We start from the raw sequence: 26000 nt of genomic DNA, 5'->3' as shown, positions 1-26000 counted from the left end.
GACGTCTCTCCCAGGAGCACTGTAAGGGACAGGGAATACCGAGCGGAGAAACAGGACACACCCAGCCTGCGTAAATGGAAGTACCAGCGCTGAGCGCTCCCTGACCCGGCCGGCACTGCTGAGAGCTTCCCGTGAAGCATCTTGCTTGTGTTGCAGCGAGTGGTTCTCGGGACGGAGAGTTTCTGTGTCCAAGGGCAGCTGCAGATGTCCACTCCGCGGGAGCACATGCGGGGAAGACCGTGAGGAAGCCTCAGCTGGCGGGCAGCACAGAAACCCTCCTGAGGGAGGTGGCCTTTCCCAGCTGGGCAGCCAGGCCTCTCTGGCTCCGAATGCAATCAGTGTTTCTATGGAGAAAAAGCCTTCTTTCCGGCCAGGTGCTCGGCCCCAAGCCGCAGAGAACTGCGCCTTCTGGTAGATGAAATGGTGAAATTCCTCACCAGAGCGAGCCTGGTCATCCGGGTCCACGGGCATCGCTGGCCCCCCAAGAGTGTCTCCAGACCCCCAAGGGGCTTCCCCAGGGCCCTCGGCAAGGCACCTGCTTGGAGAGCCCTCCTCTGCCCTTTGACCGCAGGTTGCTTTGGATGTGGGAGCCACCGTGTGTGCGAGCCCGGGGGCGACAGCGCGTGCCTGGTGGGCACGGTGCGCGGGGCGGTCTGAGGCTCGTGCGCCCCGGGGATTCGCTCCCAGTTGACTGGGCTGTGGACTCCAGGCAGCCGCACCGGGGTCCTCGCCCTCGTGACCCGCGGCCGGGCGCGAGGGGGCGCCGCGCCACCGCAGCCGCGGGGCCGGGCCGGGCTGGGCCGGGGGCGGCGCGCGGGGCGGTGCTGGACTCCGCGGGCTGCGGGCTCCGGAGACACTGTGCTCCGCCCCGTGGAGGCCGCCGGCCGGGCGAGCGAAGAGGCAGCCCGCGGAGTCCGGTCTCGAGGTAAAGTTGTGCGCGCCGTGGGGCCGGGGTCTACACCGGAGGGTCCCGGGGAAGAAGCCTGGGCCTGGGAAGTGGTCGGGGGTCTACACCGCAGGGTCCGGGCCGAGCAGAGCAGGGAGCGTGCGGGGGCGGGGCGGGGGGCGCTGCGGGGACCTGTCCCAGAGCAGGGACGGCCGGGTGCATGGTTTCCACCGGGCTGCGCGATGGGGTGGAGGCAAAGGAGATTGGGGAGAGACGTTGGTAGCGCCCTCCTCCCCCCTCACCCCCAGCCACCGGAGCTGGGGTCTGGGCTGTGCTGGGCGCCGCCCCCTGGCCCCCCATAAGCTCGGCTGCTCCGTGCGCTTTCAGGGAGGTCCGGGCGGCGGTGGCCAGAGCCTGGTTCCTGCCGCCGCCCCATCTGTTCGCGTCGGATCTGCCCAAGCCCAGGTGAGAGCAAGGGCAGGAGGGGCAAAGCGGTGCCTGCGACGTGGGGCAGGGGACCTGGGTGGGAGGTCGGTGGGGGCACCCGAGTGGGGTGACAGTATTCTACCAGCGCGCACCCTGGCTAGGTTGGTGGGCGCACCGGCTGCACCAAGAGGAGGCAGAACGTGGGCGAGTTCTCCGCGCCCTGTCCGGGCCCCTCCCTGCCGCCCCTGTGGTAGTGAACATCGCCCCCATGCGCACGCACACACGCGCACAGCACACGCGCACACATGCTTGCACAGACACACACATGCCCACACAGACACAAGGTGCCCACACATGCACGGCGCCCTCTCAGCCTCGCCTTCCCTGGCCAGGGCGCGACCCGGTTCGTGCCTGAATGCCGCGAATTCTACAGGCTCAGCCTGAGCTGCCCAGCAGGGTAGGGGGCTTCCCGGTGCAGGGGCTGGGGGCGCAGAGAGCAGACCAGGGTCAGGAGGGCGTGGGGGCAGCGCTGCGTAGGTCCTGGACCTCCGCGTGGACAGCAGGGGCGTCAGGCAGGGCGGGTCGGGCTCCCTCTGCAGCCCTGGAACTGCCCCAGCCCAGAGTTGCCTGGGACCCAGCGGTGCCCGTGCTCGCACTGCCATGGTTTCGGGGTAACCAGAGCAGCCTCCCCCTGGCCCGCCTCAGTGCAGTAGCTGGGTTTCTGGTTTCTGGCTCTTGGAGCAGGGCTGCAGTGAAGGCCAGGGGCTGTCACGCCTTTGTCGCCTCTTCCAAACCACAGCCCAGAGCTTGGGCTGGGCTGGACGGAGGCCCCTTGACCTTCACAGTGCCCGAGAACCCTTTTCCTACCCGGAGGCTCGTTTCTCCCTTGTCCTGGGACTCTAGGCCGGGGGTTGGGGCAGCTGGTCGTGAGGTGCATTTTGACTCCGTGTATCGGGATGGCTCCCTGGGGGTGGGGGTGGGGGAGGCTCTGAGGAGCCCCATGTGCCCAGGCTGGTTCACCCCTCAGCCCTGCTCAGGGGCAACTGTGGAAAGGGGGGTGTCGGGCAGGTGAGCTCCCCAAGGTCATTCTGTCTACAGTGGACTACGTTGAGAAGTTTCTGCTGAGAAGCACAGGACGCCTGCCACAAACCCAGGCAGGTGTGAGCAAAAGGGAGCCCCCCGCCCCCAACCCAGCCAGTCTCCGGGGCGCGCAGTGTATCCAGCTGGCCTGCAAGCCCCACTTCATTCCCTGTCCCCACTTAGTCAGCGGGGTGGAATTGCTCTGGCTTCTCTTGCACCGTGAATTTTGGGGTCCCCACTGGGGACGAAGCTCACTTGGCTGTGGCTGACAGGTGCAGACCAGCCACACACACTCAGGATGACACAGTGTTGCCAAGAGCTTCAGAGACTGTTCTAGCTGCTCCTTAATTGGGGACACATGATGAAAACAACTTTCAGATTCTTTCTGAGGCCAGTGCCAAATAGTGTTCTGAATCCTTTCCTCTTCAATTTATATATTTCACTTTGTAGCAGATTTTTTTATACCTTGAGATTTCCATAATTTAAGAAGGAATCGGGTGTTTTGTGGGCACGGAGGGAAAGGAGGGAAGCGGATTCATTGCTGGTGTCAAGCGGGAGGCTGTGCAGTTTTCCTCCCCGGTGCCTGGCTCAGTCCGCGATGCCAGATGCTCCGAAATATGTGTTGGTGGGTTAGCTGAGTCGTAACCAAGAGCTCCTGCGTGGGGCGCGCTGGCCCCGCGTGCTCTTAATTACAGGTGTGCGCGCCGCAGTGAAGAGGTCGGGCAGAGCTGTGGGCCGGTAGAAAATGATGAAATGTTGGGTTTGCCCTGGCCAAGCAGGTGGGCCTGACCCTCCGCGCCGTCTGGCAGCCCGGCCCCCTCCGCCTTGGGGCTTGTCTGCCCCCCAGGGAAGCCCTTGTCCTCCGGCACCTGGAGGGCAGGGCCAGGCGGATGAGGGTGGGGCAGCGGGAGGACATTCTCACTCCTGCCGAGTTCAGTTTGGATGTGTGGGGGCGGCCGTGAAGGGGAGCAGATGGGGCAACGCCAGGAAGCGTGGGTGCTGGGGGGCCAGACGAACCGGGAGGGGTGTCCGGGGCTGTGGGATGAGGGTGCTGGCGGTCCCAGGGGTCTGAGAGCGGTAGGCATGTCTTACATCTGAGCGCGTGTATAGATGGGCAATTTCATGAGGGATGGGGACAATCTAGGGCTGAAGTCACAGAGGCCCGCTGCCTGCGAGGTCTCTCACCGTGACACTGGGTGAGGACATCACCTGGTAGCCTTGGGCCCTGCGCAGGGAGTGGGGCCCGGAGTGGCCAGCGCAGGGCACGAAGGACAGGCTCTGGAGCTGGTCAGGGACATGGCACTCGCCTGCTCAGCCGGCCGGCTGGCTGGCACCTGCCTTTCAACGTGTGCTTGGTTTGCCATCACCGTGAAGGCCACGCAGGGCCTGCTTGGGCCATGGCTCCTTCGCCGTCTGGCTCTTCCCTGAGAGCTTCAGTGGCTTCTCTGCGCGAGGGAGGAGGGAGGTAGCAGCCCCTTGGCCCTGAGGCCCTTGTCTCTGGGGTCTCACCTGCGGGCACCCACAGCCTCCCCTGGGCTCCAGCTGGTTTGTTTATAGGAAAAGCCTAAATCAGAAAACTTTGAGGAGCCATCCGTTGGGTCGCAAGAGAATGCTGTGGCGGAGCCACGGGGCCACTCGTCACGGAATGTCTATGAGGGATTTACAGGCCGTCCCGTCCAGCCTGTGCACGTGGCTGGTGCGGTCAGACTGACCAGCAATACCTGAAGGGCTTGCCCAGAGCTTTGTCATTAACGCGTCTCAGGGCTGATGGTGCATTCCTGTGACGCTGGTGTGCGTGTCCTGGGCCTCGTGAGATGAGGGGCACCGCAGGGTGGGGGGCAGATCTGTTTACTCGCATCTGAGTCGGGCGAGGGCTGACCGCCCTCCAACTCAGAGAAGAAACTTGTGTCAATACAAAGGAAGTGAAGAATGTTGTACGTTTGCTCTAAATGCAAACAACCAAGATTTTAATTTGATTGTATATTTAGAAAAAGACTAGTTAAAGTGTAATGTATCAATTGTACAGAAGACTTTTATGTCACTTAATTAAACTAATGCAGCAAGACCCTGACAGAAGTCACAGAGCAAAACTGCGCAGGCCAGCGGGCCCTGTCCCCACCTCGGGGCACTGCTCTGTGGTCCCGGTGCTCTGTGGGCAGGGCCTCCTCCACCTCTCCCGCTGGAGATCAGGGCATGTCTTGATATAGGGATCCCTTCCCTTGCCCCACTGGCGCTCCTGCCAAGCCACTCCTGCCCTGTGCCCACCTGGGCAAGGACGCGCGCTGGGAGAAGTGGGCCACTGTTCCCAGAATGCAGTGACCTTCCTGGATATCTCTGACCTCCGATATTTGAACGGTGGCATGTAAGTCTTAGCACAGGCTCGGGAGTGCGCTGGGCACGTGAAAATCAAAGGCTGGAACCGTGGGACCCAGCACAGCCTCAAAGCCGTCGGGCCAGCCCGAGTGCGGCATCATTTTCCCTGAGTTCTCGCTTGACGAGGCAGATTCATTTCTGTCAAGGACTCGCTCCTGGCTCCGTCCTCACTGGCCTGGGGAGGCGCGGGTGGCCGCGGGGTGGCCTCCAGCTGGCAGGGCGCCGGCAGCCAGATGTCCTGCCTCCGAGCTCCGCTGATTGAGCTCTAGAAGTTCAAGAGGACTGAGTCTTGTCCCCAACCCGGCACGTCTCCTCTGGCCAAACAGGGTTTGCGCTCTGCGGCCACCGCCCGCCTGGGTCATCTCCCTGAACTTACAGCCAGGAAGCGGGTTCCCTCCCTGTTTTCTTTCTTTTGCGGGGCCGGCGGTCGAGAGAGGCTTCCCTGTATGTTAACAGGAAATAAAGCGCAGGACCAGTGTGGTATCTGGATGTTTTCTTTAACATGACAGCAGCAAATGCAACGGGCTGAGAGGCTCCGGGGCCTTGCGGTCACCGTCCGTTCCGTGCAGTGGCTGGTGGCTGCGGCCAGAGCAGCCGCCCGGGCCCGTTGCTGTCAGGAGGCAAAGCCCCCACCCCCTCCCCGGAGCGTTTCACTGGTTCACAGTTACTGCAAGAAAATGACAGTTTCTGACTGTGAACAAATGTCCTTGAATTTTTTCCACACACACACACACAAAAAAAAGACATATTTTAGATGAGGAAAGACAGGAAACAGATATCATTGGCTTCTTTAATAGGCACCAAATTAAAAAAGGAAAATTCTGGCATCTCAGGAAGTGCGGACGTGGGGGAGCCGGCGGGCAGCTCGGGATGACAACTTGGGTTTCGTCTTCGGGAATCGTGAGGGGTCGCTTCTCTGAGAAGCCTGTGACAATGGCAAGTGTCCTTGGGCACGGCCCTGTGAGGACACATGGCAGAGGACAGCCTGCTGCCTGAGCTGTGAGGGGACTGTCACCCGGAGGGAAGGGGGCGTCGAAAAATAATCATATTTTCCAGATGCAACAGATGCGATTTCAACCGCCCGTTGTAGCTTTTCCTCCGATTGAGACACGTGGGTCTGCGCGCAGGAGACACGAGAACACCCATTAAGGAAAAGCGCACATTTTTTAACAACATAGGCAATACCACTCTGCGGAGGCGCTGGGTCCTAATTTATTGGGGCATTTCCTCTGTCTCTTTCTGTATTTATGTACGAATTACATGCAGACCCACACACACGTCCACGCTAACGCCACCATTCCCGCGGCCCCCGTCCAACCAGACAGTGTGCCCCACAAATGCTTCAGGTCATAGGTCTTGCTAAGCCTGTTTACTGTGGAATCCGCGGGAGGGAGAGGCGGGAGGACTTGGACACGGAGCGCGAGAACCCACTCCCTGCCCGCGGGACATGGGCGCCCCTCCGCCCGTGCCCGCCCCGTGCGCCCGCCCGCCCGCCCTGCGAAACCCCGCTCAGAAGCCTGGCACTGACCGTGGGTGTCTGCGGTGATGGGTGGTTTTCCTCCTACTTATCGTCCTGTCCGATTTTCCACTCTTGCCGGGGGTCGGTTTTACAATTGGAACATTATTTTTTATGACAATGAATGTCTAAGACTCATGTAGGCAAAGCAACGTAGAGAAGACTAAGCCACATCCCAACAGGCTCCTCTGAGGTCTCACGGGGTCACAGGGAAGGGTCGCCGTGTCCTGGGTGCCCTCCCCTGGCCCCCGGGGCCGAGCAGTAACACCCTGGCTTTCGTCGAATGGATGGATGCAGACCCCTGGGCTGGTGGTGGCTGAATCTCAGGGGTCCTCCCACCCGGGAGCCACGGCCACCCCGGAAGAGGACCTGAGGCAGCAGAGCAGGACCACAGCTTCCTGTCATCCCGAAACCGCGGGGTGGGGGGGGCCGCAGCGAGGACACACGGGCGAGGGTGTCTTGCGCAGGAAGAGTGTCCGCCCCCGCGAGAAGGGCCTTGGCAGGCGGCCGGCGCTGCTGCTCACTCATCCTCCTTCCTCCTCCCCCTCCCCCCCCCCCCCCCCCCAGCCAGGTCTTCGCTCTTTTCATGGCAAATATGCATTTTAAGTTAGAAACTATTTCAACTGACGAGAACACGTCCGGAAGCAAGTGATACAGCTATTTATTTCTGGAACTCTGGCTGTTAAAGTCAAATTATATAAAAATTAAATGTTCTCTAGTTTACTCCAAGTACATTGTCTGCCGATGAACCGAAGTTTCTGCTGAGCTTCTGCTTAGGCTCCAGTTCAAGATGTGCCTCTTTCTGGCCCTGAAGACGTGGGATCAGTCAGAATGGCCACACACCGCTGGTCCCTCACCTCCCGGTGGCTGCGCCCCAGCCCTGCCGGTGTGTTTACCAGGACAGAAAAGTAATGTTTTGTCGTCCCCATGGAAATAGCTGACGTTTGGCCTGGAGGACTGTGTGACAAACGGTGGAACTTCCCAGGCCTGGTCCCTCATCTTCACATGGGGACACAGGTCACCCTCGTCACCTCCTGCCCCCCCAGACGCAGGAACCGGGACCCAGCATGGCTGGCTGACTTGCCAACATGACCCTGGTGAGGCATCTGGATCCTGGCCACCTGGCTCAGGGCAAAAGCCCTTAAGCTTTCCACGGCCAGGTTCTCATGGGATCAGTTCCAGGCGTGACATCTACTCAGGCAGCTTGCGTTGGCAGCTCTGTCAGTGTGGCTCCCTCGTTATTTATCCTGAATAGTCACCGCACAAAGAACATGGCTGCTTACAGAGCGTCACCAGTCAGGGGCTTAGGGTGCAGGGATCCTGGAGAAGTTACTGTTCACGTGCGCGTCGATGGGTTACCTTCCCCCAGGTTAGAGCTCAGCGCCTGGGCAGGCGTTTCACCCTGGCTGTGTACCCCTGGGCCCCTGAGCACGGCCCCGAGAGCAGGAAGGTGACCGGCGGGGACAGGTGGGGACTGGGGAGGAGGATGCTGAGGGGCAGCAGAGGGACTGAAGCCCTCCGTGGGGAGCTTGTGCGGACCCCAGCCCAGGCTGCGGGCGGTGGGCGTGGGCAGGCCTCTCGGAACCTCCTTCATTCTCGTACCCTGATCGTGTCTCCAGTCTCCCAGAGGGGACCCCGGGGTCCCAGAGCCTCCTGGGAGAAAGCGCAGCCGCTTTGTCATGGCTGGACTGTGGCACCCCCCCCCCAGACGCTGCATGTCTGAGAGCCCCACCCTCACCCCCACCCCGGCAATGGCCCAGCAGGGGCCTCGCTGCGGAGGACTCAGCCCCAGTTTCCGGGGACAGCCTGATGGATGGGACGTGGCATCTCAGCGTGGCTCGGACTCGCATTTCTCTCATGGGGGCGACTGACATTGAGCCTCTTCTCGTGTGTTTGTTGGCCGCCTTTGCATCTTCTTCGGAGAAATTCTATCCACATCCTTCGCCCTTTTTTTTCAACCGGTCGTCTTGTTGCTGTTGAGTTGTAGGAGCGCTCTGTGTGTTCGGGGTGTTAATCCTTTATCGGAGACATGGTTTAAAATACTTTTCCCCATAATCTGCTCTGTGCATGGTCCTTCCACTCAGCTGATTTTGGTGCACAAGGTTATTTAATGCTGATGAAGTCCGGTTCGTCTCTTTGTTCTTCTGCAGCCTGCCCCTTCAATATCATATCCAAGAAATCAGTGCCAACCCCAACGTCATGAAGCTTTTCCCTTCACAGGCTTCTAGCTTCAGCTCTTACATCCAGGTCTGGACCCTTTGGGGGCCGATTTTAGAATGTGCTCTTAGGTGAGGGTCCAGCTTCTTCCTTCTGTGTGTGGAATCGGTTCTTCCAGCACAGGTATGGAAAATGCTGTTCTTTCTCATCCAATGGGCTGGGCACCGTCGTCAGGAACCAGTGGCCACGTACGTGAGGTTTGTCTCTGGACTGACTGTCCGTTCTGTCCTGTGGGTCTGTGTGTCTGTCTTTATGCTGGTCCCACACTACAGGAGTGTGAAGCATTCAACTCTGTTTCTTTCCAAGGTTTTCTTGGCTGTTCAAGGTCCTCGAGATCCCATGTGAACGTGAGGATGGGTTGTCTACAGTATTTCAGCAAAAACCTTGTTGGGGTTTTGATGGGGATGAGTCTGTCCACCATTTTGGTTAGTGCTGGATCCTAACAATGCAGATTCTTCCCATCCACGACCCTGGGTGTATTTCCAATTATTTGCGTCTTCCTTCATTTCTTCCGGCAACCCTTCCTGGTTTTGAGCAAACGGTCTCCCCGCTCGTTCAGGCGTATACTGAGTCGTACGTGCCTTCTGATGCGACTGTAGGTGGAATTGTTTCCAATGGTCTGGGCTGTGACAGCAGCCCAGACTGTGGAAAGCGTGGGGACACCAGCACCCCTTTTAGGAGCCATCCCCCCTTCCCCTCTCCCCACGCACTTGCCTTTGCCCATTTTTAAACTGGGTTGTTTCCCTTTTTCCTCCTGAGCTGTAGCTCTTTTTGTATTCTTGATGGTAAGCCCGTATCAGAACGTGAATTGCAGGTATTGTCTCTGCTCTGTGGGCTGTGTCTTCACTCTGTAGGTGGCGGCCTCGGCGCGCCCGCATGACTTGCACGACGTCCGGCTGACCGTTTGTTGTTGTATGTGCTTTGCGTGTCGTATCCAGGAGCTGCCAGATCTAAGGCCGTGAACATTTGACCCTGTTTTTTCTAAGTTCTCTAGTTTTCACTCTTAAATTATTGACCCATTTTGAGTCTTCTTTTTTTAAAGATTTTATTTATTTTTAAAGAAAGGGAAAGGGAGGGAGAAAGAGAGGGAGAGAAACATCCATGTGTGGTTGCCTCTCACACGCCCCGAACTGGGGACCTGGCTCGCAACCTAGGCCTGTGCCCTGACTGGGAATCGAACCAGCGACACTTGGCTCGCAGGCCGACGCTCAATCCACTGAGCCACAGCAGCCAGGGCTTGAGTTAAGTTTTATCTGTGGTGTCAGGTAGGGGTTGAAGTCCATCCTTTTGCATGTGGAGATCCAGGTTTCCAGACGCCATCTGTTCACGCGACTGTCCTTCCACACTGAGTGGTCTGGGCACATTGTCGAAAATGAACTGACCGTCACCGTGAAGGTCACTCCTGGCTCTCTGCCACATCGCATTGACAGGGACGACCGTCCACAGGCCAGGCCACGCTCGTGGCTGCTGCAGCTCTGTGGTACATTTGAAACTGGGAAGGGTTAGACCTCCAACTTATTTCCAAGGTTGTTTTCGCTCTTCAGAGCAGTCCCTGACGTTGCCTGTGAATTTAGACTGTTTTTGCATGTCCACAAAAAACCCTGTAGGACTTCAGTACATTGTCCTAGAAGAAAGTGGAACATTCTGGTAGGTTTCGCCCATAAGGAAATCCCAGCACTACTATTTGGGGAGGGGCTGTGAAGCTTCAGTAAAATTGTCAAATTCAGAGTTTAGGCGCTTTTCATTCCAGTGCCCTGGGATTTACACAGAAAAAATAAGATGTTGAAACACTTTTTACAAACTGTTTTAGACTTACAGAAAAGCTGCAAAATTAGCACGGATTTTTCTGTGTGTGTGTGTGTGTGTGTGTGTGTGTGTGTGTGTGTCCCCGCTGCACCCAGCCTCCCCGTCATCAGCATGGCACATGGTGGTACCACAGGGACCCCACCAGGAAACAAACACTGGTCTCGTGGGTAAACTCGGCTTTTGAGGGTCCCCCTCTCCCACTGAGTGTTGCGAGCAGAGAATGTGTTCAGGATACACATTTCCTGTGTCGTCCTCAGCGTTGGGCAGCCTGGGACGGGCTGCTAGCTCCCCCCGCCCCTCATGTCATGGAGCCTGTGAGAGCGGACTCCCCCGGCACCTGCCGCCTCACAGCCTGCGGCGGGCCTTGCCCCCCAGCTGCTGAGCTGGCCCTGGGCTCCCCACCTTCAGTGGGGCTCTTATTTACCTGCCGCGCATTTGGTTCATGAGCGGCGGCTCCTCGTCTCCTTGGGGTAGGGGTTCATTCAGTGGCGTGTGGCGGATGCTCCGGCTCTAGGGCCACGCAGAAGGCACTCGGAGAGGTGGGGCTGTGTCCTCCCTTCCACACACACCCCAGCCCCACTCTTGTTACTGCCTAGCTTGTCCTCCTGAATTCCCTGCACACCCACACCTTCTCGTCCACCTGCTGCCTGGCCCAGAGCGCCGCCTACTCCAGGTCTGCCCTTGAACCTGCGTATTCATCTAACAACATATCCTGAAACCACCCCGTTCGGAGCTCTTCCTCCTTGACTTTGCTGCTGCAGACTGCTTCCCTGGGAAATTATCCATCTTTAGAAGCATTCGCACAGAAGACTTCAAAGTGTATCTTGATGAGTTTTACAATTTCTTCTGTTTCTGAAGTTAAATTTTTTAATATAGTCATGTGGTTGCAAAAAAGAAAATTTTAAAAATTTACTGGAAAAATCTCCTCCTAGAATTCTGAGCTTTATTGTTTGCAAAGCAACATGTTACAGAATATTGTTTGCCCTGGTTTTCAAAGGCGGCTGATGTCTGGATACAAAAGTATCTCTTCTGTCCATCTGCGCTCTGCTTAGAGAGCTGCCCAGGTGAGGGTATTTATCGCTGGGGCTTTGCAGGCGCAGGCTGTGGCCAAGGGGCTTCGTTCTCAGGACATTAAATGCTGACAAGGATTTAACACAAAGGTGTATTTATCACACTGTCATTTCATGAGACATCAGTCTCACCATATAAAGAATTACACGATATGATTCCCCTTCTAAAATTAGAATACTTTTATTCCTTTGTCTAGATACTAAAATTACTTGTATGTTTTGTTTTTAAAAAAGGCAGGAGAGCCCTGGCTGGTGTGAACCTAAGGGTACCGGTTTGACTCCTAGTCAGGGTACAGGCCTGGGTTGCAGACCAGGTCCCTGGTTAGAGGCGCATGACAGGCAACCACACATTGATGTTTCTCTCCCTCTCTTTCTCCTTCCCTTTCGCTCTCTCTAAAAGTAAATAAATAAAATCTTAAAAAATAAAAAAAATTCCCTGATTTAAAAAAAAATGCAGGAGAGAAAAACATAATGGAAAAAATAGAAATCACCTGAAGTTCCACTGCCCACACCTGCTGATGCCTTTCCTTCTGGAAGTTTCTTTTTGCACCTGCCCACAGAGAGAACCGGTGTGTGCACACACGCGGTCACACCGCCTGTGCTTTCCCGGCCGGGCACCGCGTCCTGGGCACCGTGCCCCAGGCTTGCAGAAGGCGTGTGCAGAAGACGCCGCAGCGGAAGTCTTGGGCTGAGTCCTGGGGGTGCACCAGGCCCGGCACAGAGCTGGCAGGGAGTGACCTGGTGTCAGGTGCAGCAGTGCAGGGGGTGACTCTGTGGGCAAGTCAGGGACGCTGCAGTCACACAGGATGAGCATTTCTGGAGCCGGTCCCCCGTGCAGCCGCTGCTTCTGACGTCGGTGGGAGACTTACCTCTGCAGAGCGCCGGCCAGGGCTCAGGGCTGCCCCTGCGGAAGTCACAGCCACCCAGGAGCCAGCTGCTTGCAGGGACTCCTCCGCTGCTGGTCCCACACATGTGCCTGTCCCTCCCCTGTGCTTGTTCCACGCCTGTGCTGGCGACCGCGGTGGGGTGGCCTCTGGCAGCGTGTGCAGCTCACCTTGGAGTTGCATTGGGTGCAGCCTGTGCTGTCCCCAAGGGACCCTTGCTTGGTAACACTGACGTGGAAAGAAGTGACCAGTTGCCCTGGCCGGTGTGGCTCAGTGGACTGAGCACCAGCCTATGAACCAGGTCCCCAGTTGAGGTGCACGAGAGACAGCCACACATTAATGTTTCTCTCCCTCTCTTTCTCCCTCCCTTCATCTCTCTTAAAAGTAAATAAAATAAAATAAAAAGAAGTGACTGAGTAAGAATTGTCATGATTTAAAAGTAAAAACTCAGCGTCTGGGACATTTGCCTTGGTGACGCCCCCGTTGGGGCCCGGTAACTGAGACGGTGCCTCAGAGGGAGTCGGCCCATCCTCACTGGGGTGGGAGGACACCTGCTGGTCTCTTGTGGGCACAGTGCTGGTCTCAGGCCTCTTCTGGGGCCCATCCTGGGGACCCTCACGGAAGGCTCAGAGAACCCTGGGGCGGGGGTGCTACTCCAGGTGCAGCCCCCACCCCCAGGTGCCAGGACACCGGGTCACACAGGGGCACGCTCCCTCCACCCCCTGGTGGTGGATGCAGGAGAATTTCAAACCCACCTCCTTCACGTCCCCTGCGGTTCAGGAGCTCGGTCTCAGTGAAGGCGTCTTCTCCGTGGCTGGTGTCCAGGGCCCGGCTAGACCAGAGCCATGGCTTCTTGGGCAGGGAGGCTGTGGGCCCAGCGAGGGGAGGGCTGGGGACTCGGTCACGTGGGACAGAGGCTCTCGAGCTCCTCGGGCCTCGGACTTGAGGACACGGAGGGGCTGCTGTGAGGTGTGTGGTCTGTGCAGTTGTCGCCCTGTGAGGAGTGGACAAGCCGCTGTGGGCCCAGGCCGTCAGAGGGGAGATGCTCAGTGTGGATTCGGGGGTTCTGCAAGGAAAGAAAGAACCCTGAGAGTGTTGCCCCGCCCCCAGGTCATGTCTCCCCCACGCTGCTGGCGGTACCACCCTTTCGCCCATGGGTGACGCCACGGCCGCCGGCCAGGGCCTGCCACTCGGGCACGTGGAGTGGTGGGTGAGTGGGTGGAGTCTCTGCTCTGGGCTCCAGGAGCAAAGCTACTTACGTGAATAGCAACTCGAGCCAGAAACGGGAGGAACGGCGCATCTGCAAACACGTGTACGAACCCTGTGTCTCTTTCTTGTACAACAGAGTCAGCAGCTTGTACAAGGTCCCCCTAGTGTCTCGGATACAGGCCCAGAGAGGCGTGTGGCTGCATGCGGGTGTGCGTGGTGGGCACGGACCCTGCACGATGCGGGTGCAGGGGCCCGGGTGACGCCACAGGACTGACCAGAGGAGGCCAGTGAGACTTTTTTATAAATAGAGGCTAAATATTCTAAAATGTATCTGTAAGAAAAGGAAAGAAGCTAGAGGAGTAAAACCGTTTTTGAAAAGAAGAATATCTGGAAGAATCAGTCCACCCAGTTTTGGGGGTTGCCATGTAGCTGTATTTATCAAGTCTGTGTTACTGGTGGGGAGAGAGTCACACAGGTCACTAGAACGGAATAGGAAGTCTAGACACACAGACTTGCCCAGTGGGGCTTTGACAAAGGGTCAAAGGTGATTCAATGGAGGAAAGACAGTCTTTTCAGCATGCGGTGCTGGGACAACTGGACGTTCACAGGCTAAAACCCTTGGCCCAAGTCCCACACCTTATCCGAAAACTAACTCCAAGTAGATGATGGCTAAATGCAAAATGTAAAGCTATACATTTTAGAAAACCTTTGGGATGTTGGACATGGCAAATTGTTCTTGACACCAAAAGTACAGTCAATAAAAGAAGAAATGATAAATTGGACTTGACCAAAAATTAAAAACAAAAAACCTTTGCTTCCTTGGGCACTGATCCCAGAGGAAAGAAAACCTTTTGTGGGAGTGTTGGTAGCAGCTTTGTTCGCAACACTCAAGTCCTGGAAGCAGCCCGGCGCCCTGCTCCCGGGGTGCGTCCACACAGGAGAGACGGCCCCACTCCACCTTGGAATGCCAGAGGACGGGGATGGAGGCTGGGTGGCAGCGCGTCTGGCCCGTGGCCCTGGTGGCAGGGAGGGGACACAGTGGGCCTGGTCGAGACCCGGGCCGAACCCTCCGACCACCCGCACTGCGCAGCCACAGCCCAGCCTGGCCTCCGCCATCTCCATTCCGGAGGTTTCTGCTGGCCGTCAGGACTGACCGCTCAATTCTGCAAGGCGGTGGCCCCCCACGCGGGGCAGGGGCAGCAAACTCTACAGAGACGCCGTCACCAGGAATGAGCAAACTGTAGGGGGGACTCAGGCTCCTTTTGCTGCCTGAGCATGTTCAGGATCGGGTGGGAAGCCGACACTCGGCCCACAGGGGCCAGGGGCGACAGCCCAGCCCTTCCCAGAGGGCCCTCCTGGGGCTGCGCTCTGCCCCTCTGCTCCCCCAGCACAGGGCACCCCCCGGACCCTGCATCAGACAACACCCCTCTCAGTTTGTGGGACAGCCGTTGACTCCAGTGTCCTGGTGTTGCAAAAGTGCCCAGTTTGGTAAAGAAATGAAACGGGCTCCCCAGATCGGCTGGGGGAAGAAGGTGATTGGCAGCGAAGAAACTGGGCATTTGGGGCTCACAGACACATCACGAAATAGCACTAATTCCTACGAAAGACCCAGTAAAGCCACCCCAGACAGCGTCGTTAGGTCCCTCCTTTTCTACTTCAGGAACAGAGAGTTCTGTCTGAGCCGCGTGGACCCCAGGAGGCCTCGCATGTCGTCGGGGGTGAATGACGAGTGAGCGAGGCTGTTGATGGCGGTCTCTGTTCCATGCCATTCCCTGCACAGTCCTGGTGCCCTGAAGCTCCAGGATGCCTGGGCTCCGAACATGTCCCAACGGTCTGAGTTCAGACTCCTCCTGAGCAGATCCCAAGACGGGGACCAAAAGCAAGCCACTAATTTGGGGACGACCCCAGCAAACCAGTCCGGCTGTCAGAGCAACAAAAGGAGGGACGGGAGGGCAGCGAAGTCAGCCAATGAGAACCCTCTGGAGAAGGAGAGCAGAGCGAAGGCCTGCCAGCAGCCGGCAGCCCACCAGGTGGGGTGCACAGGCCCAGGGAGACTGCGGGTCATGGCGATGTGGGGGACAGGGGTACCCAACAGCATTGCTCCACCTGCCCAGTCTAATCAGGGTCTCATTGAAAGACCACCTTCTCTGTGTAGAAAGTTCTCTTTTTAGAAAAGAGAAGAAATTTCTCCTAGGAAAGAACACTTCACTTCTTTTGAAATCTCAGACCTCGTGGTCTGCTTGAGAGGCTTCAGGCCCTCCCAGTTCGTGTGTTCAAGCCTAAATGCAGGACGGGGAATTCAGCCAAAGTCAGCATGTCCTTGGCTTCAGGCCGGCCTCTCCGGGCCCTGTTTCTGACCTGTGCGTTCTCCTCCTCACTGTCTGTCATCCTGCCTGGACGGGGAGGCCCTGCATGTGCACTCACACGCACACGCTCACACGCACACACTCAGATGCACATGTGCTCGTGCACACACATGCACGTGCTCACATGCAGAATCATACGCATGCCCACAGTGCTCACATGCTCACACGCACACGGGCACACACGCTCACAGGCACACCCATGCTCACACACGCATGCAGTGCTCACATGCTCACGCTCACATGCAAACGCGCACTCACACTTACATGCTCACATGCACACTCGTAAACATGCACCCACACACGCTCACACACACATGTGCACACTCATGCTCAGACTCACACGCTCGCGCTCACACACGCCCACGCAAACATGCTCGCTCACACGCTGCCAGCCCTGCCCCCGCGGCCCCCCTCGGAGGGGCCGTCCCTAATTGGCACCCCCTCCCTCGGTTTGTTTTCTGTTCCCGAGGAGCCTGCTGCTGCTGCGGAGGCTGGTCTCCTGCCAGGGGTGGGTGCCGTTAGCGGGCTTGCGTGGGCCGTGGGCCACGGCTCCGGGGACCGGGTGGGGAGGCTGCCAGGGCAGGCCTCCAGGATGGGAACGGCAGGATGATGGGGAAGACACCTCTCCTGGCCTCTGAGCACGCTGACCGCAGGAAGCAGTGGACCTAAGCTTTCCGCTGTGGCCTGCCGAGTGCGTCCCAGCCCCCATTACCAAGTGTCCCGGGGGCTCGCGCTGGGAATGGTGCAGCCAAGACAGCCAGGGAGGCCCAGCGGCTGCAGGCAGCCAGCAATGAAGCATGTCCTCCCCGAGGAGTAAAAGCACGAAAGCATCCTTCCTTCCCAAGTTAAACCCATCAGGTTCCACTGTGAGCATTTATTTTAGGAATTAGAGCTCCCTGATCCCCCATAATGCACAAGGCGTGGAGTTCTCCTTCTGCCCGGCACTGGCCCCAACACTGGAGACCTCAGACCTGACACATTTCTTCCTCGCTTGATGGCTGCCTCCTCTTCTGGGATTCCTGGCCAACATGATGTTGCTTTCTCCTCCGTGCATGCGACATCTGTCTCCTGTGGTCTCCTGTGGACACCCCCGGGAGAGGGCACCCCAAGACCAGCCTCACCCGCTGCGCACCAGTCCCACCTCCGGGCCGTCCGTGCCCACTTCTGAGAGCTGGTATCCCGTGGGACCCTCCTAGTCTTTTCCGTGGCGTCTGTTCTCTGCATTTAATGCCTCCGATCACGTCACTATTTTTGATAATTGTGTTACCTTAAGTCCCTGGGGCCTGAGCCGACGAGGCCTGTGCCCCGCTGGTGTTGGCCCACCTGGGCTGTTGCCTGGAGTGTTTCCAGTTTCGGCTGCGCGTTCATCTTCGCTGCAGCTTCATGGTGTCCTACGAGGCTCGACTTGAGAGCACGTCCCTCTCGACAGTGACACTGTTGATATTTTGGGCTGGGTCGCAACCCTTTGTCCTGCACACTGAATGCCTGTCACAGGCACGCCTGACACTCAGCACATGCCCAGGTCTCACCAAACACCTGCGGGCCAGAATGGCCCCGTGAGAAGCACTGGCCCACACAGAGTGTGTGTCTGGCTGTAACACACGCCTTAGACATGCCACCCCCAGGCCGGAGACACTTTCTATGGGGCTAATTTCTTAGCTTGGAGTCTCACAGACCAGAATTCCAACCTCCAGCCTGTGGTGCAGGTAGGAATTAGACACAGCTCCCACACTGTACCAGGGATCAGCAGGGACATCTTACCCCCTGTCCGCTCCAGTAGGTAAAGTCTCTCCTGGACACCCTGCCTGCCGCTGAGGGAGCAGCCGGACAAGGTCCCTCCTTCCTGCGGGACCAGCTCTGACTGCCCCGCCTGTCACAGGTGGCACCGTTGACTCTCCATCAGAAATGGGGGCACCTCAGAGACCCCACACCCCTGACACTGTCACCTGTGAAGGCGTGTGGGGATTTGAGACATTTATTTTTGCTATCATGAATGAAGGCCCACATCTTTTCTTACGTTTAAATGCTGCTTTTTCCCTTTACTGTAAACTTAGTGACAACTGGCCCATTTTTTCTATTGAGCTGTCAGTCTTTTTCTCAAACTCTCAAAAAGCAGCATATCATTTGTGTGTGTATTTATAGATGTGTATTCTGGGGGAAGAAAACTTTTTAGTGAAAGTTCCAGGTTCTGCTGATTATCCAGTATTTTTTAAATGATTATTTTAGTGAAGATTCCTACCTGCAAAGAATTTGGGGCGCACATTTGATTTGGCTACAAAAGGAATCAACCTCTTGTTCTACAATTTAGCGCGCGGCCCCGTGGGGATGTGGAATTGGAGGAGTCTAAGCCGGCGCGCTGCGCAGGGATGATCAAGTCTCTTAGGTTGAAAACGGCCCTCTTACCCCGACCAGACAGGCTGGGGTCTGGCCCTCGCCCAGATTTCCCGAGGCAGCCTCTGCAGAACAGGCTCCCTTCCCCGGCGGGTTAGCCGGTCTCTAGGAGATAAACTGAGGCGTGCCGCCACTTAACCTGGGTTGGAGGGAGAGGCTGGGGTCCGCTATTTGGGTCGCCTGTAGACGCAGGTGTGCCAGAGGGAAGACCCAAGTGGGTGGGCGGAGGGAGTCCTTGGTTCTGCTGGGTCCCCCGGAACGCGGGGTGGTCAGGTGTCCCCCAGCCTAAACGCACGCTCCGTTCCCTTTGCAGGCCCAGCCTCCCGAGCGCAGCGCGGCGCATGGGGCCATGGCCCTGCTCCCTGGGCGCGCGGAGCCCCGCGGCGGCGGCGGCAAGGCCCGCGCCCGGCACGTCATCATCAACGTGGGCGGCTGCAGGGTGCGCCTGGCCTGGGCCGCGCTGGCACGCTGTCCCCTCGCGCGCCTCGAGCGTCTGCGCGCATGCCGCGGCCACGAGGAGCTGCTGCGCGTGTGTGACGACTACGACGTGAGCCGCGACGAGTTCTTCTTCGACCGCAGCCCGTGCGCGTTCCGCGCCATCGTGGCGCTGCTGCGCGCCGGCAAGCTGCGGCTGCTGCGCGGGCCCTGCGCGCTCGCCTTCCGCGACGAGCTGGCCTACTGGGGCATCGACGAGGCGCGGCTGGAGCGCTGCTGCCTGCGCCGCCTCCGCCGCCGCGAGGAGGAGGCTGCTGAGGCGCGCGTGGCCCCGGGGCTCGTGGGGCGTGTGGCGCCAGGGAGCCCCGGCTGCTCCCTGGGACCCCGCGGGCGGCTGGCACGTGGCCGGCGGCGCCTGCGCGACATGGTGGACAACCCGCACTCGGGGCTGGCAGGCCAGCTCTTCGCCTTCGTGTCCGTGGCCTTTGTGATCGTCACAGCAGTCGGCCTCTGCCTGAGCACCATGCCGGACATCCGCGCGGAGGAGGAGCGGGTGAGCGCAGGCTGGAGCTGGGCTGGGGGCGGGGACCGGGCTGGGGTGGCCTGGCAGAGGATGGGGTCCGCGGGTCGCGGCCTGGAGGCAGCTGGGTTTAGGGAACGCCCACTGAGTGGTGTCTCAGACACCCTCTGTCGCCGGTGGTTGCAGCCACAAGCACTAGGCCCACCCTGGCCTGCTCAGTAAGGCTACCTGGTCACCCCCCACCCCGTCGGCTGCCATTCCCGCGGGGCCGCGCACCCACAGGAGGTGCTCTGATTACAGCCACAGTCAAGAACTCAGCCAGGCTGTCTGGGCAGCAGGCCCTCCTCCAGGACTCTCTCCCATAGGCCTAGAAGCTTGGTCAGCAAGGGGTTGAAACATGTAGTGTCATAGAGAGTCATGTGCTCAAGTGTCATCCTGGACCAAAGGGATGTGGCAGGATAGCCAGGCTAGGCCCCTGCCTCAGGCGACCTGGGCGCGGGCTCTCTCCAGAGCAGGGGGTCGTTTGTGAGCACAGGGAGACTTTCCATCTGCACCCCACCCCCCACCCTTGACACATCCTGTGGGAATGCCAGCACCGAACCACCCGGGGAATGTCCTGCTCGGGTCAGCGGCTGGGTGCCCAGGGCTGTGATGTTCAGGACATGGTCAGGGAAGCCGGGGGTTGTGCTGTCGGAGCAGGTGGGTTACGAGAAGAGGCCGTTGCTCTGCATCTCCTGACGGAGGTGTGCGGGGTGAGGGGCGATCTGCCTGCCAGGAGCTCAGTGGTGGCTCCGCATCGAGCCCCACCTCGGGCAGGGCCTCAGGTGCCGGGGGTCCCAGCAGGCCTCGCCCCGTGAGTCGGCCCAGCGTGCAGACAGCGAGGAGCTGGGGGTCACCCAACGTGCCCTGGAGCCCGAGCCGTGAGTGGACCTGGGCACGAGTCAGGCCACCCTGACTGCAGATTCGACGTAAATGCGAATTTCAGGAAACTGACTTGGCAGCCACCCCCTGGCATGTGCCCGGCTGATTCCCGGCTGTTTCCAGTTGTGTTAACCAGGCCCAAGGGTTCGGTTCTGCTTCTCAGAAGACCCCTCACATATTTCAGTTTTCAGAGCAGTGACAACACCACCCAACGTGCAGAACAGAAGTCATTCAGATGAGGGTCAGAGATCAGGAGGCGCTACAGCCGCTTCAGCCAGTGACGTGTCCCAGAGGCCCAGCCGGCCCTCACAGAGCCCTCCAGGCCTCCATGCGTGTCCTCACCACCCGTCGCTCCTGTTCGTCCCCTGCCCCTTCCCCACATCCCAAAGCATCACTTCACTGCCCAGGTGCTGTCTTACCAGACCAGGTGTCCGGTCACACAGAGTAACCCAGCGCTGATTAGCAGCTGCACCGTCCACGGCCACGCAGGGACCTGATGCGGCTCCTGGCCACCGCGTATCCGAGGTGGGAGCCGAAAGCAGGCGTCCCTGCCATAGGAAGGACGAAGCGTTGTGCTCCACCAACGCTGTGTGTGTGTGTGTGTGTGTGTGTGTGATAAAACACACACAGAACTTACCATGTCGGCCATTTCTCAGTGTGCTGGGCAGTGGTATTGAGCACAGTCCTGGTGTCTGCAGCATCACCACCCGGTCCCCACTGAACGACTCCCTGTGCCCCTCCCTCAGCCCCTCCCCCAGTGACCACGTTGAGGTGAGCGCTCCCAGCTCCTCCTAAGCTGGGTGCTGCGGTGCGCGTCCCATTGCAATGGGCTGGTTTTCCTCCTGGCTCGTCCTCGCGGCAGTGTCAGCGTCTCCTCCCTCCTCAGGGCCGGGTGGCTTCCCCGGTGCACGGGGTCACATGTGCTCTCCATCCACCATGGACCCTGGGCTGCCTCGTGCTCTTGGCCGTGGTGGCTCTGCCGCTGGGGACATGGGTGTGGCCTGGGCACAGCCCTCGGCGGGGCCATGTCCTTGGTTCTGGTGAAGTGGTGTCGTGTCTGTCTGGAGATGGCGGCAGCATGAAGGGCATGGCGTGCCCGGGCCTGCCCTGAGGAGCAGCATGCACAGCCGGTCGCAGCACCTGGGGGCGGGACTGAGGGGCTGTGTAGGAGGAGCCCCTGCCCACCCTGAGGAGGGCCTGGCCAGCCAAGACAGCCCCAGACATGGGTGCAGAGGGCGGCCCTCCTCGCACTCGCTCTCCCAGGCTGTCCAGCATGAGCGCCAGGGGGCTGGGATCTGACGTGCAGGAGTCAGCGGGCTGCAGAGGCCCTGGGGACAATCCTCTGGGCCCTTCCAGCTGAACCCTATGCCCCTCCTCCCTCCTCACGGCCGTCACTCTGGTCCTTCTCCATCCTGCCTCCAGCCCCCCAGCCTCCCTGCCCTGAGAACCTGTGACTGCACTGGGCCCCCTGCTGCCCAGGACCCTCGCCCCCCAGTGCAGGGGCCTTACCTTCACCCCACCTGCGTGGCCCTCCTGCCAGGGAGGCGATACAGCCACAGGTCAGGGGACCAGGACAAGGATGCCTTCCGGGCCCATCGAGCTGCCCACGGCTGTGACAACATGTGAGGGGGCAGGTCCTGCTGCGTGTCCCCCAGGCCCCCATCTGGGTCAGCGTGCTGCTGACGCGTCCCCCTGCCCACAGTACGCACCTGCCACCCCAACGCCATGGCACACCGCCCCACCTGCTCTCCCTCTGCCGTGCTCATGGCTTCAGACGTGACATGTCTTCCCCTCCACGTGGAACCTCCCCACCAGAGCGTGGAGCTCTGAGGGTGTGGACCCTGCAGTGGAGGCCCGGGGCTCTGACACCAGGGTTGGCCTCCGTGGTCTCTCCAGGACAGGGCTGTGGCTTTGGTGGGGATGAGGCGACACATTTAAGGAGCAGAGACCTGTTAGGTGCCGACTGTGGCAGGAAGGCTCGGGATCCACGCCCGGAACTCGTGGAACACTCAGTTCTAAATTATCTTTGAGCAAAACATTCACCATGTGTCCCCAACAGCTCCCAGGACCTGAGAACAAAGCATCTTCAATCAAATTAAATGAGCTTCCTCTCTGCAGGCACCCCCGGGCACCCCTCAGCTTGGAGGGAGGGGAGCAAAGCTACCAATCCTGTCCACACCGCACCCATGTCCCTCCAGCTGTATGGGATCCCCAGGCTGTGGCCTCCACCTGCCAGACCTAGAGGGCATGTGCCCAGGACCCACTCTGCCCCCTCTGAGATGCACCATGAGTGGGGCTCCCTCCTCAGCACCAGGCCACAGCGGGACCATCCATGTCCTAAGCGCAGGCCCGGGACGCAGAGACGGGGGCCTGAGTCCTGGCAGGCAGGGTCTTCTGCATTAAGAACCGATTTCTAAGAGTGGGTACAGAGAACTGAATGTTGTGTTCCCCCAAATTCGTAAGTTGAAACTTAACCCCCAATGTGGTAGTATTAGGAGCCTCCGGAAGGTGACTGGGTCACGAGGATGGAGCCCCCACGAATGGGATTTTAAGTCCCATAGAAGAGCCCCCGCCACAGAGCACACACAGAGGAGGCGCCGTCTGTGACTGGGAAGCAGCCTCAGCGGACCCCGAGTCTGTGGCCCTGGGATCTTGGAGTTCCGGAATGGGGAGAACTAAATATTTGCCGGTTAGGTGGCCCACTCCGGAGCGTTCGGTTATAGCCCCCTGTTAGCGAAGATCCGGTCCAGGAGTCAGCAGAACCCAGAAACGGGTGCGGGCCATGGCCAGGCCTCCTCGGGCCAGGTGCCGGGGCTCAGGCCACGCCACCCAGAATCCGGCCCAAGGCCCCCGTTGGCCGTCAGCACCCACATTGGAGCGACCCCTGCCTGTCTTCACGGAGACCCTGCCGTGGGCTCTCAGAGGTGCTGGAAGCAGCTGATGTGCCAAGGGAATAACATAAACTCGGGATTTCTCTTCCCTCTGTTTTCTGCACAAAGTTGGCAGCAAAAATATAGTGGATTCGAGTTTTTGATTTGTGCTTATCTGAACAAGAAAAGACCTGTGCTCAGAGGCCCAGAATAGAAGCTACAAGAGTCTTTATTTTTAAAACTTTATTTTTTTAGAGCAGTTTCAGGCTCCTAGCAGGACTGGGAGGAAGGTGCTGAGATGCCCCACACCCACCTGCCCAGCCACCCCCTGCTCCATGTTGCCCAGCAGCTGCGCTTGCGTCACAGCGATGGGTCTGCACTGAGACGGCACCGCCCCCCGCAGCCCGTGCTGACCGCAGGGCTACTGCTGGTGTCCCGCCTGTGGGGACGGCCACGCACCCACCAGCACAGTGTCATGCAGACACGCTTCACTGCCCGGCCCCCGGCACACACTGATCTGCTTACTGTCCCCACGGTTTGGCCTTTTCCAGAAGGTCATATACTTGGAGTCATAATCCAGTGTGTGGCCTTTTCAGACTGACTTCTGTCACTTAGGAATGTGCATTTCAGGTTCTTCTGGGACTTTTCATGGCTGGACAGCCCATTTGTTTTTATTGAGAAACAGTATTCCACTGTCTGGAGGGACCGTGGAGGGACATCTCGCTGCTCCCAAGTCCTCGGGACTCAGACCAGCAGCCTCCCTCCCTTGCCCTCCCTCCTGGTGCTGTGGGGCCCTTGGGCTACAGGCAGCTCCCGATACCTGGGATCTGGGCAAAACCCGTGTGGCCTCAGGAGGAAGGGGCAGCCACTGCGGAGCAGAGGCCATGCAGGGCATGGCACCCCGGAAGGCTCGGCCTGGGCTCCCCGGGACCCTCCCCTCTGGACCTGATCAAGCCTCTGCTCCCAGGCCCTGCCAGGGTGACCCCAGGGAGCAGGAACTTGTGGGCAGGAAAGTAAAGTGGAGTCTCTGATAACACGGCTCAGGCAGGTGCACTGAGCCCGCTCAGCCCAGGGACAGACCCTCAGACGGGGTGCCCATCACAGTTCTGGGGACTTGAGCACTTTAGGGAAATGACCAGAAATGAGCTTAGACAGTTTTTAAAAGCCAATCAGCTGGCAGCATGAAGGGAAGCTCCGCCTCTTGCCTGCCCTCAGTCCAAGTTGAGCACTGGGGCACCTGCTGTTAGTCCCTGAGGAAGCAGGAAGAGGTGGTGCAGGCCAGCTGTGGGTCCCACCTCCAGCCCCCACCCCCACAGGTGCTGGGCACAGGCGGCGGCACTGCATTCACACTCGAAGCCCCACCTGTGATTCTGGTCCTTCTGAACAGGAGGCCGCGCTGTGCGCCGTTCCCGAGACCCCACGCTCCCGCGCTGCCCCCAGAGCTGCATGGACCTGAGCCAGAGCGATGGGCCTGCACCGGGGCGGCGGGCCTGGGTCCGGGGCAGCAGGTCCTCATACGGCCACTGCGCCATCCACCCCTTCAGAGGCTGAGCAGGCGCTGGAGACAGAGCAGAAGCCTGGGACAGGCCCGCGGGTGGCAGGCAGCCTCGGGTCACAGGGGAGGTCTGTGGCGGGAGCAAGTAGCCCAGACGCAGCGGTAGGCGCAAAGCCCAGGACTGATGCTGCCAGGAGAAAACGGTGTCAAATCGCAAATTCGTAGTCAGTGAAATGAGTGAAGCATGTTCTTCAGGCTCTTGCAAGAGGCTTGACAGCCATTGGCATGCAGCCATGATGAGTAGGCAGAGCAGGAGGGCCGAGTGCTCTCTGTCGGGTTTACCTGCAGCATCCGGCACCTGCTGGTCTGCTTTGGCAGTCACACACCATCTGTGATGGACGGATGGAGGCGTGGGCCTCCGTGACCAGAAAATACAGAGGCAGCAAAGCGTGGCGGACACCTTGGGGGCTGATTACACACTAGAAGAACCAGAGAGCCCGGAGCCTCGGGGTCCTTGGTGAAACTCTCAGCTGGAATCTGGGGCCCCGCGGCTCCGCTGCAGCTCCCGCCGACCATCACAGAGAGGACTCCCCACTGGCGTCCCTCCGCCTCCTGGTTTAATAGAACCAGCTGTGTCCCTGGCAGGGCTCACACCACTGAATCTTATGCTCCGAAAGGAGAACAGAGCTGGGGGTGGATACACCCTGGGGCCAAGCCTCTCCCGATCAGCCGCTGGCCACTCCCCAGCCTCGGTTGCTGAGGAGCCTTGGCCCCAAGCTTTCATTTATTTTCACTAGAAAATAAAAACAGTGCCAGGTGAACACCATGCGGGAGGCCATGCCTTCCAACAGTGGTTTCCAAAATGCTTCTTTTCCAAGAGTTAGCTTGGACCGCTGTCACCATCCCTGGCGTGGGAGCCCGCCTGGCCTCTGCCCGGGTCTTCTCTGCCCAGCACGGGCGGCCCCCCAGGGGTCTCCTGGTGCTCACTCAGCCCGCCTGCCGTGCCTGCAGCTGGGTCCCCAAGCGTGAGGGTGTGGAACATTCCGAGCCATTCTGTGTTTGGTTAGGTTTTGGATTAGTGGGTGACGCCACCGTGTTAGGGTAAGGTATGCAAGCACGTCGCCGTTGGGCAACCACCCTCCCATGGCCTGCGAGTGTGTCTATATTTAGCTCAAAGTTCACATGTCCTGGGGCTGCTTCCTTGAGGGCAGCGGACTTTTGGTTCTTGAGCCCAATTCCAATCCTGGAAGGAAAACAAATTATAGGAAACGGAGATGGGACCGTCTGGCCCCTCACAACGGCCATCTGGGCAGCAGTCGGCAGGACGTCCCATCCACCCCAGTGGTCAGCAGGTGGGAGTGAGGGATCTGGGAGCAGATCCGCACAGCTGGCTGAAGCAGCGGGGTTTCAAAGGCGCCCGGCGGGGCAGGGCGGGGCCGCCGGGGCCGCTGCACCTGGTGCACGGCCTTGATGAGCTCGGGCGGCACCTGGCCTGAGGCCTGGTTCATGAGAGCCCCGGCGTCCGTGAAACACAA

At 59.2% G+C, this 26000-nt stretch overlaps 1 protein-coding gene across 1 annotated transcript in view; it reads left to right on the top strand.

Annotated features, from left to right (window-relative positions):
- Positions 1–873: 873 nt before the first annotated feature.
- KCNG2 (potassium voltage-gated channel modifier subfamily G member 2) overlaps positions 874–26000 on the top strand; it is a 28329-nt gene continuing 3202 nt past the window's right edge. The window contains exons 1-2 of the mRNA XM_090285370.1: positions 874–925; positions 18538–19212. Of these exons, the coding sequence (XP_090141496.1) occupies positions 18574–19212 (639 nt within the window). The 5' untranslated portion in view covers positions 874–925; positions 18538–18573. The remainder of the gene's footprint in view (positions 926–18537; positions 19213–26000) is intronic.

This window comes from Furipterus horrens, unplaced genomic scaffold, assembly GCF_987537825.1.
Source record: "Furipterus horrens unplaced genomic scaffold, mFurHor1.1.pri manual_scaffold_8, whole genome shotgun sequence".
NCBI classification, from domain to species: domain Eukaryota; kingdom Metazoa; phylum Chordata; class Mammalia; order Chiroptera; family Furipteridae; genus Furipterus; species Furipterus horrens.
The sequence above is the reverse complement of the archived record's forward strand: the minus strand, read 5'-3'. Positions and strand labels throughout refer to the sequence as shown.